The following is a 15560-nucleotide window of genomic DNA, read 5'->3' as shown; positions in this document are numbered from 1 at the left end:
CTGCTGAAACAAGGTTCGTATCGCTCTCTTGTTGAATGGACCAAAAGAGAAACAAATCTTTCCTACTGATGAGTCAACAGGGTCAACGGAAGGTAGGCTCTGAGGGTCAGGTTCCTGAATAATAAAGCAACACCTGAGGGAATGGCATCTAAAACAATTGCAAACTCTTTAGGTGTTACAGGGACCTTGTAAAGTGATAAGAATTCCTTATAACTAAGTAAAAAAAAACTCTGCATTTACCAGTTGGCTCACCAATAAGATATTATTTCGGAACCAATATTCTAAAAACAAAGAAGTATTTGTATACAATATATCCCGATTATTCCATATCGAATATCTGTGTGGAGAAAAGTTATGCTTATAAATTAAGGACCATGACAAGAAAACCTGCTGATGAAAAGCAGAACTTTTCACTGGAACTTTGTCAATATTATAATCGCAAACCAACATGAATTAAGGCCACCAAAAGTAGAGAAGACATGATGAGGAATAAAATTCCAGATATAAGTGGGTCTTCTTAGGAATTGTTTAATCCAATCGATCTTAAAAGTATTAAGGTAGTAAAGTCCAGAAAATTCAGCCCACCATACGCATGAGTGTTCATTACAACAGTTTTCCTACGGTTTCTTCACAGAAAGTTGAAAAGCATCTGGTCTATCTCCTTGCTTATTTTACCGTAAATATATAAAGATAGTGCGCCATATGTTAGCCTAGAGATACCGTCAGCCTTGGTTATTAGGACTCTTCCTTTTAAAGATAAGTCCCTCTGTATCCATTGATTTAGCTTCTACAGGTTTTTTTAATAAGCACTGCCGGTTCCGCGGTGCGCAGGGTCGTCACTAGTTACCACAAACACAACGTCATACATAAACCCCGCCTATTCCCAAAAGGGGATTTTAACCCTAAATTGAGCCACACTGCTAACCGTATGCCCAATACTAACCTAAAATTAAGACAATAAGCAACAACATGTGATATAGCCCATTTTTACTCTGTGGCTGTGATAACTAGTGACAACCAGTACCCAGCGAGAACCTGGAGCATCTCAAGATGGCGGCTGAGCGGAGGATGAGGATGACATCGGGTCGGGGTTGTGTGACTGTGTTTCTGGCCGTGTTGTGCACCTTCTCCGCCGGGACCTGCGACGAACAGGTGCCGCTGATGCTATGGACGAGTGAAGGGTAAGAGCCGTGTGTGTGGTTTTGGTCTGGGGATGCGTTTGTAACCGTGCAAGCTGGTTGACATCTTGTCATTCATATTCCTAGCGGGGATCTTGTCCTATTCGCTCGCTATCAAACCACCTTCTATTTGGCAATTCATCTGTGAAGCCACTAGCCAGTAAGGGAAATTAAAAATGTTACTCGAAGTATCATTAAAAAAAACACAAACATTAACAATATTTTCACATGACCCTCCCCTTGTACTGTAAAAAAAATTGCACACCCTCTCCCCTCATAAAATTAACTAAAAAATGATGATTGCTACCACACAGCCCTGTGTTTATAGACGTGGTTATCGACTTCACCCCTTCAGCATGGTTTTATGGCACTGTCGATGCCACAGTGTTATGGGCCAGAAGGTTGAGGACTCACCGACCACCACAAACCAGGTCACTCTCCCTGCCTCTCTCATTACACTACTATCATAGCCGGCTGCAAACAATTATCAGCTAGGGGGAAATTATATTTTGACGCTATATTTATACTTATGTTAAATATATGCACATTTTCCACCAACATGTTTCTGTGCCGATGCACCACACACAACCAATAAGCAATGCGTACCCAACCTGGTCTCAGAACATTTCGTATGATTCTTTAGGTAAATCCGAGACACTCCATATTAGTATGATATGTTTCGTATGGTATTTATTAATTTGTTGATGTCCATCATCCATTTCGTATGATATGTTACGAATTCCAATTGGTTTTGGCTAACGTTAGCATAGGTGGCTAACATTAGCTAGGTCAGTGGTTAAGGTTAGAAGTTAGGTTAAAGTTTTAGGGTTAGGGAAAGGGTTAGCGAACATGCTAAGTAGTTGAAAAGTTACTAATTAGCAAAATTGCTAAAGTTGTCCATGATGAGATTTGAACACAACCTTTGGGTTGCTAGACGTTCACATTATATCTGCATATTGCACCTTTAAATACATTTAAAAAGTTAAATGACAAATATTTAGGCTATATTGAAGCATTAGGTTCGAGGCTGAGGAATAGCCAGTCGGATCAAAAGGAGGAGGAGCAATGGCTTTCAGAAAGTATTCACACCCTTTTACCTTTTCCAGATTTTGTTGTGTTACAGCCTGAATGTATTAAATTGCGATTTTGTGTCACTGGCTTACACACAATACTCTGTGTGCAATAATAGTGTTTAACATTATTTTTTTTATGACTACCTCATCTCTGTACCCCACACATACAATTATCTGTAAGATCCCTCAGTCAAGCAGTGCATTTTTTACCAGAAGGGAAACTATTGGTAACAACAATTTTTTTTGGTGAAGTTATTAATTACACTTTGGATGGTGAATCAATAAACCCAGTCACTACAAAGATACAGGTGTCCTTCCTAACTCAGTTGCCGGAGAAGAAGGAAATGAGGCCAGGGGTGACTTTAAAACAGTTACAGAGTTTAATGGCTGTGATAGGAGAACTGAGGATGGATCAACAATATTGTAGTTAATACACAACACTAACCTAAATGACAGAGTGAAGATAAGGAAGGCCTGTACAGAATACAAATATTCCAAAACATGCGTCCTATTTGCAAGAAGGCACTAAAGTAAAACTGCCAAAAATGTGGCAAAGAAATGAACTTTTATGTTCTGAATAGAAAGCATTATGTTTGGGGCAAACACAACACTTCACTGAATACCACTCTTCCAGTGTCTCCGTTAGGAAAAATGTGACGGCGGATATTTAACTGGCAACATTTTAATTTGCCGGACGTTTGAGAAATTTATCGGACCCATATGCATTGGGTGCATAACCTTATTAGAGCATCCACCCACGGTGCTCAGAATGACAGAAATCACATGCATGTCCACCCACGGTGCTCAGAATGACAGAAATCACATGCATGTCCACCCACGGTGCTCAGAATGACAGAAATCACATGCATGTCCACCCACGGTGCTCAGAATGACAGAAATCACATGCATGTCCACCCACGGTGCTCAGAATGACAGAAATCACATGCATGTCCACCCACGGTGCTCAGAATGACAGAAATCACATGCATGTCCACCCACGGTGCTCAGAATGACAGAAATCACATGCAAGTCCACCCGCGGTGCTCAGAATGACAGAAATCACATGCATGTCCACCCACGGTGCTCAGAATGACAGAAATCACATGCAAGTCCACCCGCGGTGCTCAGAATGACAGAAATCACATGCATGTCCACCCATTGTGCTCAGAATGACAGAAATCACATGCAAGTCCACCCGCGGTGCTCAGAATGACAGAAATCACATGCATGTCCACCCACGGTGCTCAGAATGACAGATCACATGCATGTCCACCCACGGTGCTCAGAATGACAGAAATCACATGTCCACCCGCGGTGCTCAGAATGACAGAAATCACATGCATGTCCACCCACGGTGCTCAGAATGACAGAAATCACATGCATGTCCACCCACGGTGCTCAGAATGACAGAAATCACATGCAAGTCCACCCGCGGTGCTCAGAATGACAGAAATCACATGCATGTCCACCCACGGTGCTCAGAATGACAGAAATCACATGCAAGTCCACCCGCGGTGCTCAGAATGACAGAAATCACATGCATGTCCACCCATTGTGCTCAGAATGACAGAAATCACATGCAAGTCCCCCCGCGGTGCTCAGAATGACAGAAATCACATGCATGTCCACCCACGGTGCTCAGAATGACAGAAGTCACATGCATGTCCACCCACGGTGCTCAGAATGACAGAAATCACATGCAAGTCCACCCACGGTGCTCAGAATGACAGAAATCACATGCAAGTCCACCCACGGTGCTCAGAATGACAGAAATCACATGCAAGTCCACCCGCGGTGCTCAGAATGACAGAAATCACATGCAAGTCCACCCGCGGTGCTCAGAATGACAGAAATCACATGCAAGTCCACCCGCGGTGCTCAGAATGACAGAAATCACATGCATGTCCACCCGCGGTGCTCAGAATGACAGAAATCACATGCAAGTCCACCCACGGTGCTCAGAATGACAGAAATCACATGCAAGTCCACCCACGGTGCTCAGAATGACAGAAATCACATGCATGTCCACCCACGGTGCTCAGAATGACAGAAATCACATGCATGTCCACCCACGGTGCTCAGAATGACAGAAATCACATGCAAGTCCACCCGCGGTGCTCAGAATGACAGAAATCACATGCATGTCCACCCACGGTGCTCAGAATGACAGAAATCACATGCAAGTCCACCCGCGGTGCTCAGAATGACAGAAATCACATGCATGTCCACCCATTGTGCTCAGAATGACAGAAATCACATGCAAGTCCACCCGCGGTGCTCAGAATGACAGAAATCACATGCATGTCCACCCACGGTGCTCAGAATGACAGATCACATGCATGTCCACCCACGGTGCTCAGAATGACAGAAATCACATGTCCACCCGCGGTGCTCAGAATGACAGAAATCACATGCATGTCCACCCACGGTGCTCAGAATGACAGAAATCACATGCATGTCCACCCACGGTGCTCAGAATGACAGAAATCACATGCAAGTCCACCCGCGGTGCTCAGAATGACAGAAATCACATGCATGTCCACCCACGGTGCTCAGAATGACAGAAATCACATGCAAGTCCACCCGCGGTGCTCAGAATGACAGAAATCACATGCATGTCCACCCATTGTGCTCAGAATGACAGAAATCACATGCAAGTCCCCCCGCGGTGCTCAGAATGACAGAAATCACATGCATGTCCACCCACGGTGCTCAGAATGACAGAAGTCACATGCATGTCCACCCACGGTGCTCAGAATGACAGAAATCACATGCAAGTCCACCCACGGTGCTCAGAATGACAGAAATCACATGCAAGTCCACCCACGGTGCTCAGAATGACAGAAATCACATGCAAGTCCACCCGCGGTGCTCAGAATGACAGAAATCACATGCAAGTCCACCCGCGGTGCTCAGAATGACAGAAATCACATGCAAGTCCACCCGCGGTGCTCAGAATGACAGAAATCACATGCATGTCCACCCGCGGTGCTCAGAATGACAGAAATCACATGCAAGTCCACCCACGGTGCTCAGAATGACAGAAATCACATGCAAGTCCACCCACGGTGCTCAGAATGACAGAAATCACATGCATGTCCACCCACGGTGCTCAGAATGACAGAAATCACATGCATGTCCACCCACGGTGCTCAGAATGACAGAAATTACATGCATGTCCACCCACGGTGCTCAGAATGACAGAAATCACATGCAAGTCCACCCGCGGTGCTCAGAATGACAGAAATCACATGCATGTCCACCCACGGTGCTCAGAATGACAGAAATCACATGCATGTCCACCCACGGTGCTCAGAATGACAGAAATCACATGCATGTCCACCCACGGTGCTCAGAATGACAGAAATCACATGTCCACCCACGGTGCTCAGAATGACAAATCACATGCATGTCCACCCACGGTGCTCAGAATGACAAATCACATGCATGTCCACCCACGGTGCTCAGAATGACAGAAATCACATGCAAGTCCACCCACGGTGCTCAGAATGACAGAAATCACATGCAAGTCCACCCACGGTGCTCAGAATGACAGAAATCACAAGTCGAGAATGCAACTATGTGCCGTCCTTCTTACCGAATTCTGATGTGCACTTTGAATATGTTCAAATAACTTTTCACATTTACTTTTCCTCAGCCAAGAAGATGAGTAAATAACAGCAAAATCACTAGCCGATGTCAATCTACTATAGTATGAAAAGTTTAGGCTACCTATTATATTGGTCAGCTCATCGAGAAAGAAATAGCCAATTCCAACAGTCTCTGGCACAGTTGTTTGGCCGATGGATCCCAGATTCATATAACCAGTAGGCCTAGTCTACATAAAGATAATGTTGTCTGATGAAACCGATCAGAACGTTTATCTTAAGATGTTGATAAACTATTTCTTCACATTTATAAATGCAGCAATGCACGCAAGGCAGTAGGCCGCGCGAATGTTTGTTCCATAATGCAATTAGCAGGAAAACACTATTGTCAAAAGGGCACTGAGCTGCTTCACGAGACAGAGATGAAAATATCTGGTAGAAATTTAGAAAGAGAAGAGATCTAATAGGCTACTTAAAAGCAAGATAAAAACGTTCAGGTTTCAAACAAGGATATGTTTTCAAAATGCATACTGCCTCCAGCTCACTGCAAAGTGGTGTGTGACACGGTGATGAAGCTTGATGCTGATCTCACAACAACTGGGAACTCTGGGAAATCTCCAACTTCAGTGCATTCAAGACAACTGGGAACTCTGGGAAATCTCCAACTTCAGTGCATTCAAGACAACTGGGGGAAAAAACAAGCTTCGACTGTGGCGGTCATGAAATTTTGTCAGCCGGGGATTGTCTTTCATTTCTAAACATGTTTTCACTTTGTCATTATGGGGTATTGATGTGTGTAGATGAGAAAAAAATGATTTATTACATTTTGATTTTCAGGCTGTAACACAACAACATGTGGAATAATTCAAGGGGTTGAATACTTCCTGAAGGCCCTGTACTTAGTTTTACCTGCATTCAATACTCATTTCAGGTCAATAAAGTTTTTCTGTAATACAATGAAGGTAGCCTTTAGTTCAGAGAGCCTGGTCAACCAGAGGGGCGTACATAAGTGTCATCAACATACAAGTGCAGGTTACAGTTGTTTGCTGACAAGTCAGTATTGTTAATGTAAAAAGTACAGGACTCAGAATTTACCCATGTGGGACACCTTTTGTAATGTCCAGACAACCGGATTTAACACCATCAGTAGATACACATAGAGTTTTATATGTCAAGTCATTTTTAAACCAGTTACATGCAGCCTGGTCTTGGCCAGTTGAGAAAAGCCTCTGAATTAGCAGTGAGTGATCAACAGTATCGAAAGCCTTTGACAGGTCAATGAAGAGGTCAGCACAATGTTACCTTTTATCCGTTAACCACATCATTTATAACTAGGGATGGACCAAGCATATCAGCCTCAGTGGATTTTTTAAAACCTAAGTCTTGTACAAGTCGTCTGGAACATCACAGGTAGCAAATTGTTGAAATGAGAACAAAGATTCACTAGAAGTTGACGGGTTAAACGTCGAGTCAGCTAGAGGCTGGCAGAAGAAAGAGCAGTCGATTGACTGACCAGCATAAATTAAACCATTGTTCTCTCATAAAAAGGCTGCTGAGATAAAATTAGGATTTTAAAAGCATCACTTATCCCATTCTTCTCAGTTACAATGTCAGAGTAGAAGAATAGGAATTTGTACGCTTCAGCACATTACTTTGTTACAAAATCTCTGTTCTTTGCTCCATTCATCTTTCCCTCGATCCTGACTAGTCTCCCAGTCCCTGTAAAACATCCCCACAGCATGATACTGCTGCCACCACCATGCTTCACCGTAGGGATGGTGCCAGGTTTCCTCCAGTCGTGATGCTTTGCATTCAGGCCAAAGGGTTAAATCTTGGTTTCATCAGACCAGAGAATCTTGTTTCTCCTGGTCTGAATGTCTTTAGGTGCCTTTTTGTTGTTGTTGTTGGTCTGATGAAACCAAGATTGAACTCTTGCACCTTATCTAACTCTCCGTCGTGAGTCTCATACACTGAAAAAAGAAAAACCGGGTCGCAGGTCGCCTAGCGGCTAAGAACATTGAGCCAGTAAACCAAAGATTGTTGGTTCGAATCACCGAACCAACAAGGTGAAATATCTGTTAATGTGCCCTTGAGCAAGGCACTTCACCCTAATTGCTCGTGTAAGTCACTCTGCTTAAGAGCGTCTGCTAAATGACTAAAATTTAAATTAAAAAATTAACACCACACTAACAAAAGGCTCAGAATCAGAATGGAGAACAATCAGCATCTTTATTTGTGTGATTTAAAATGGTTATTTTATTTGAAATGTGTTGATTGTTCTCCATCCACCCCTGATACCATTTCCATTGTCATATTGACGAGAGAGGACCAATGGCGCTGAAGCAGATGGCTGCTGTTTTACGATCCCGTAACCAATTGTGTTTTTTTGCCACTGTGTCTTATGACCGAAAAGAGCTTCTAGATATCAGGACAGCGATTACTCACCCCGTACTGGAGTACTTTTTCTTTAACGAGTCGGATGGGAAGGATTTATTTCAGATGCCCGACAAGGCCCTCATCCCCCTCATTCGCAGGAGAAAGAGACGGAGGTATTGGGGATGAAGGTCCGGGTGCCTTGTAAGGATCCGACGCTGATAATCTACCTTCACCGTCGGTCCTATTAGCCAGCGTACAATCAATCAATCAATCAATCAATCAATCCATAATAAAATAGACCAGCTACGATCACGTATATCGTACCAACGGGACATTAAAACGGTAATATCTTATGTTTCACCGAGTCGTGGCTGAACGACGACATGATTAACATTCAGCTGGCGGGTTTTAAGTGTTTTCGGCAGGGTAGAACCGCGGCCTCTGCTAAGACAAGGGGTGGTGGTCTATGTATATTTGTAAACAACAGCTGGTGCACAAAATCTAAGAAAGTCTCAAGGTTTTGCTCGCCTGAGGTAGAGTATCTCATGATAAGCTGTAGACCACACACTCTTTATCAAGAGTTTTCATCTGTATTTTCGTTGCTGTCTATTTACCACCACAAACCAATGCTGGCACTAAGACTGCACTCAATGAGCTGTATAAGGCCATAAGCAAACAGGAAAACGCTCATCCTGAGACGTGGCTCCTAGTGGCCGGGGACTTTAATGCAGGGAAACTCATCCGTTTTACCTAATTTCTACCAGCATGTTAAATGTGCAACCAGAGGGGAAACAACTCTAGATCTCCTTTACGATACACACAGAGACTCATACAAAGCTCTCCCTCTCCCTCTATTTGGCAAATCTGACCATAACTCTATCCTCCTGATTCCTGCTATCAAGCAAATACTAAAGCAGGAAGCACCAGTGACTCTGTCAATAAGAAAGTGAAGCAGATGCTAAGCTACAGGACTGTTTTGCTAGCACAAACTGGAATATGCTCCGGGATTCTTCCGATGGCATTGAGGTGTACACCACATCAGTTATCAGCTTCATCAATAAGTGCATCGACGACGTCGTCCCCATAGTGACCGTACGTACATATCCCAACCAGAAGCCATGGATTACAGCCACATCCGCACTGAGCTAAAGGATAAAGCTGACGCTTTCAGGGAGCGGGACTCTAACACGGAAGCCTGCAAGAGATCCCGCTATGCCCTCTGACAAACCATCAAACAGGCAAAGTGTCAATACAGGACTAAGATTGAATCGTACTACACCGGCTCTGACGCTCGTCGGATGTGGCAGGGCTTGTAAACTATTACAGGCTAGAAAGGGAAGCACAGCCGCGAGCTGCCCAGTGACACGAGCCTACCAGACGAGCTAAATCACTTCTATGCTCACTTCGAGGCAAGTAACACTGAAGCATGCATGAGAGCATCAGCTGTTCCGGACGACTGTGTGATCACGCTCTCCGTAGCCGATGTGAGTAAGACCTTTAAGAAGGTCAACATTCACGGGCCTGTAGGACCTGCCTTGTTGATAGTGCTGTTAAGAAGGTAGAAACTAGGGCCTGTAGGACCTGCCTTGTTGATAGTGCTATTAAGGTAGAGCAGAGCTTTATTATGGACAGACTCCTCCCCATCTTAGCTACTGTTGTGACCATGACAGTTTACAATCCAGGGTTACTCCAAGCAGTTTAGTCATCTTAACATGCTCAATTTCCACATTATTTATTACAAGATTTAGGTTTAGGGTTTATTGAGTCTTTTGTTCCAATTACAATGCTTTAAGTTTTAGAAATATATTAAGGACTAACTTATTCCTTGCCACCCACTCTGAAACCATCTGCAGCTCTTTGTTAAGTGTTGCAGTCATTTCAGTCGCTGTAGTAGCTGGCGTGTATAGTGTTGAGTCATCCACATACACACTGGCTTTACTGTTCCTCAAAGCCAATGGCAATTCATTAGTAAAGATTGAAAAAAGTAAGGGCCTAGACAGCTGTCCTGGGGAATTCCTGTTTCTACCTGGATTATGTTGGATTGTCTTCCATTAAATAACAGCCTCTGTGTTCTGTTAGACAAGTAACTCTTTATCCACATTATAGCAGGGGGTGTAAAGCCATAACACATGTGTTTTTCCAGCAGCAGACTATGATCAATAATGTCAAAAGCTGCACTGAAGTCTAACAAGACAGCCCCCACAATCATTTTATCATCAATTTCTCTCAGCCAATCGTCATTTGTGTAAGTGCTGTGCTTGTTGAATGTCCTTCTCTATAAGCGTGTTGAAAGTTTGTCAATTAGTTTTTTCTGTGAAATAGCATTGTATCTGGTGAAACACCATTTTTTTCAGAAGTTTACTAAGGGTTGGTAACCCAGTTACTATTGTTGGGAATGCAGAATGACTTTAGTTTCCCTCCAGGCTTGAGGGCACACGCTCTCTAGTAGGTTTAAATTGAAGATGGGGCAATCTCGTCCGCTATTATCCTCAGTAATTGTCCATCCAAGTTGTCATACCCCGGTGGCTTGTCATTGTTGATAGACACCATAGTCCCTGTGCTCAAGAACACTAAGGTAACCTGCCTAAATGACTACCGACCCGTAGTACTCACGTCTGTAGTGCAATATTGACATGAAGTGCTTTGAAAGGCTGGTCATGGCTCACAACAACACCATTATCCCAGAAAGCCTAGACCCACTCTAATTTGCATACCGCCCCAACAGATCCACAGATGATGCCATCTCTATTGCACTCCACACTGCCCTTTCCCACCTGGACAAAAGGAACACCTATGTGAGAATGCTATTCATTGACAACAGCTCAGCGTTCAACACCATAGTGCCCACAAAGCTCATCACTAAGGACCCTGGGACTAAACACCTCCCTCTGCAACTGGATCCTGGACTTCCTGATGGGCCACCCCCAGGTGGTAAGGGTAGGTAACAACACATCCGCTTCGCTGATCATCAACACAGGGGCCCCTCAGGGGTGCTCAGCCCCCTCCTGTACTCCCTGTTCACTCATGACTGCACGGCCAGGCACGACTACAACACCATCATTAAGTTTGCCGATGACAACAGTGGTAGGCCTGATCACCAACAACGACCAGACAGCCTATAGGGAGGAGGTCAGAGACCTGGCTGTGTGGTGCCAGGACAACAACCTCTCCCTCAACGTGATCAAGACAAAGAAGATGATTGTGGACTACAGGAAAAGGAGGACCGTGCACGCCTCCATTAACATCAACAGGGCTGTAGTGGAGCAGGTGGACAGCTTCAAGTTCCTCGGTGTCCACGTCACCATCAAACTAACATGGTCCAAACACACCAAGACAGTCGTGAAGAGGGCACGACAAGGCCTATGGGTCCTCAGATCCTCAAAAGGTTCTACAGCTGCACCATCGAGAGCATCCTGACTGGTTGCATCACTGCCTGGTATGGCAACTGCTCGGCCTCCGACCGCAAGGCACTACAGAGGGTAGTGCATACGGCCCAGTACATCACCGGGGCCAAGCTTCCTGCCATCCAGGACCTCTATACCAGAGGAAGGCCCTAAAAATTGTCAAAGACACCAGCCACCCCAGTCATAGACTGTTCTCTCTGCTACCGCACAGCAAGCGGTACCGAGCGCCAAGTCTAGTTCCAAAAGGCTTCTTAACAGCTTCTACCCCCCAAGCCATAAGACTCCTGAACAGCTAATCAAATGGCTACCCAGACCCCTCTTTTACGCTGCTGCTACTCTGTTTATTATCTATGCATAGCCACTTTAACTCTACATACATGTACATATTACCTCAATTACCTCGGTTAACTGGTGGCCCCGTACATTGACTCTGTACCGGTATCCCCTGTATATACCCTCGCTATTGTTATTTTACTGCTGCTGTTTAATTATAATTTTTCTCTCTCCCCCCGTCTCACTGTGAGGTCTACTACACCTGTTGTATTCAGCATTTCACCGTGAGGTCTACTACACCTGTTGTATTCAGTATTTCACTGTAAGGTCTACTACACCTGTTGTATTCAGCATTTCACTGTAAGGTCTACTACACCTGTTGTATTCAGCATTTCACTGTAAGGTCTACTACACCTGTTGTATTCAGCATTTCACTGTAAGGTCTACTACACCTGTTGTATTCAGCATTTCACTGAGGTCTACTACACCTGTTGTATTCAGCATTTCACTGTGAGGTCTACTACACCTGTTGTATTCAGCATTTCACTGTAAGGTCTACTACACCTGTTGTATTCAGCATTTCACTGTGAGGTCTACTACACCTGTTGTATTCAGCATTTCACTGTAAGGTCTACTACACCTGTTGTATTCAGCATTTCACTGTGAGGTCTACTACACCTGTTGTATTCAGCATTTCACTGTAAGGTCTACTACACCTGTTGTATTCAGCATTTCACTGTAAGGTCTACTACACCTGTTGTATTCAGCATTTCACTGTGAGGTCTACTACACCTGTTGTATTCAGCATTTCACTGTGAGGTCTACTACACCTGTTGTATTCAGCATTTCACTGTGAGGTCTACTACACCTGTTGTATTCAGCATTTCACTGTGAGGTCTACTACACCTGTTGTATTCAGCATTTCACTGTGAGGTCTAGTACACCTGTTGTATTCAGTATTTCACTGTGAGGTCTACACCTGTTGTATTCAGCATTTCACTGTAAGGTCTACTACACCTGTTGTATTCGGCATTTCACTGTGAGGTCTACTACACCTGTTGTATTCGGCATTTCACTGTGAGGTCTACTACACCTGTTGTATTCGGCATTTCACTGTGAGGTCTACTACACCTGTTGTATTCGGCATTTCACTGTGAGGTCTACTACACCTGTTGTATTCAGCATTTCACTGTGAGGTCTACTACACCTGTTGTATTCAGCATTTCACTGTGAGGTCTACTACACCTGTTGTATTCAGCATTTCACTGTAAGGTCTACTACACCTGTTGTATTCAGCATTTCACTGTGAGGTCTACTACACCTGTTGTATTCAGCATTTCACTGTGAGGTCTACTACACCTGTTGTATTCAGCATTTCACTGTGAGGTCTACTACACCTGTTGTATTCAGCATTTCACTGTAAGGTCTACTACACCTGTTGTATTCAGCATTTCACTGTGAGGTCTACTACACCTGTTGTATTCAGCATTTCACTGTGAGGTCTACTACACCTGTTGTATTCAGCATTTCACTGTGAGGTCTACTACACCTGTTGTATTCAGCATTTCACTGTGAGGTCTACTACACCTGTTGTATTCAGCATTTCACTGTAAGGTCTACTACACCTGTTGTATTCAGCATTTCACTGTGAGGTCTACTACACCTGTTGTATTCAGCATTTCACTGTGAGGTCTACTACACCTGTTGTATTCAGCATTTCACTGTGAGGTCTACTACACCTGTTGTATTCAGCATTTCACTGTAAGGTCTACTACACCTGTTGTATTCAGCATTTCACTGTGAGGTCTACTACACCTGTTGTATTCAGCATTTCACTGTGAGGTCTACTACACCTGTTGTATTCAGCATTTCACTGTGAGGTCTACTACACCTGTTGTATTCAGCATTTCACTGTAAGGTCTACTACACCTGTTGTATTCAGCATTTCACTGTGAGGTCTACTACACCTGTTGTATTCAGTATTTCACTGTGAGGTCTACACCTGTTGTATTCAGCATTTCACTGTAAGGTCTACTACACCTGTTGTATTCAGCATTTCACTGTGAGGTCTACTACACCTGTTGTATTCAGCATTTCACTGTAAGGTCTACTACACCTGTTGTATTCAGCATTTCACTGTAAGGTCTACTACACCTGTTGTATTCAGCATTTCACTGTGAGGTCTACTACACCTGTTGTATTCAGCATTTCACTGTGAGGTCTACTACACCTGTTGTATTCAGCATTTCACTGTGAGGTCTACTACACCTGTTGTATTCAGCATTTCACTGTGAGGTCTACTACACCTGTTGTATTCAGCATTTCACTGTGAGGTCTACTACACCTGTTGTATTCAGCATTTCACTGTGAGGTCTACTACACCTGTTGTATTCAGCATTTCACTGTGAGGTCTACTACACCTGTTGTATTCAGCATTTCACTGTGAGGTCTACTACACCTGTTGTATTCGGCATTTCACTGTAAGGTCTACTACACCTGTTGTATTCAGCATTTCACTGTAAGGTCTACTACACCTGTTGTATTCGGCGCATGTGACAAATAACATTTTATTTGAATATCAAATATGAAACAAGTTTTACCTCAGTACCATATCCCTACCAGCTCTCTGAAAAGTAACATCAACAATACTTTCCTGTGGATTTTGTGTTTAAAATTTAGAGCAGCTGAAGGACAAACCAGACAGAAAACCGGTAGAATAAGTTTAAATATATTTTGGTGTATTACAGCCTGATTAATCAGACTAACCCTGACTAATGGTGTATTACAGGCTGATTAATCAGACTAACCCTGACTAATGGTGTATTACAGCCTGATTAATCAGACTAACCCAAGAGCTGCTTTTTACTTTGGAAATGTAACATTGGTTTGCTTGTCAGGCACGCCCTCTTAGTTTTTCCTGTTTCCTGTTTTCCTGGCCCTCCTGAACGATGTCAGGTCTAGTCTGCCGTCCCAGGCTGTTCCTGCTGCTGGTCACATAGTGGGTATCAGTCAGCTGAGCTCATACCTAGAGACCGCCCTGGGGTCCGCCCCGCGGAACGTACTGCTCTTCCTGCAGGACAAGGTAATACACACACCAGACAAACCTACCTTAGTAACCCGTATATTAGTTAGTCTATGTCTTTTACCGTGTGACTCCCTGTATCTCCCTCTCTCTCCCTCCCCCCGTCTCTCTCTCACTCCCCCCGTCTCTCTCTCCCTCCCCCCGTCTCTCTCTCACTCCCCCCGTCTCTCTCTCTCTCCCCCCGTCTCTCTCTCTCTCCCCCCGTCTCTCTCTCTCTCCCCCCGTCTCTCTCTCTCTCCCCCCGTCTCTCTCTCTCTCCCCCCGTCTCTCTCTCTCTCCCCCCGTCTCTCTCTCTCTCCCCCCGTCTCTCTCTCTCTCCCCCCGTCTCTCTCTCTCTCCCCCCGTCTCTCTCTCTCTCTCCCCCGTCTCTCTCTCTCTCCCCCCGTCTCTCTCTCTCTCCCCCCGTCTCTCTCGCTCTTTCTCTCTCTCGCTCTCTCTCTCTCTCAATTCAATTTCAATTCAATTCAAGGGGCTTTATTGGCATGGGAAACATGTGTTAACATTGCCAAAGCAAGTGAGGTAGGTAATATACAAAAGTCAAATAAACAATAAAAATGAACAGTAAA

At 44.3% G+C, this 15560-nt stretch overlaps 1 protein-coding gene across 1 annotated transcript in view; it reads left to right on the top strand.

The window, feature by feature from the left end:
• Positions 1 to 918: 918 nt before the first annotated feature.
• LOC139543179 (V-type proton ATPase subunit S1-like) overlaps positions 919 to 15560 on the top strand; it is a 29375-nt gene continuing 14733 nt past the window's right edge. The window contains exons 1-2 of the mRNA XM_071349443.1: positions 919 to 1181; positions 14868 to 14994. Coding sequence (XP_071205544.1) covers positions 1051 to 1181; positions 14868 to 14994 — 258 coding nt within the window. The 5' untranslated portion in view covers positions 919 to 1050. The remainder of the gene's footprint in view (positions 1182 to 14867; positions 14995 to 15560) is intronic.

Source organism: Salvelinus alpinus, chromosome 17 (assembly GCF_045679555.1).
Source record: "Salvelinus alpinus chromosome 17, SLU_Salpinus.1, whole genome shotgun sequence".
In the NCBI taxonomy this organism is placed as follows: Eukaryota; Metazoa; Chordata; class Actinopteri; order Salmoniformes; family Salmonidae; genus Salvelinus; species Salvelinus alpinus.
The sequence above is the reverse complement of the archived record's forward strand: the minus strand, read 5'-3'. Positions and strand labels throughout refer to the sequence as shown.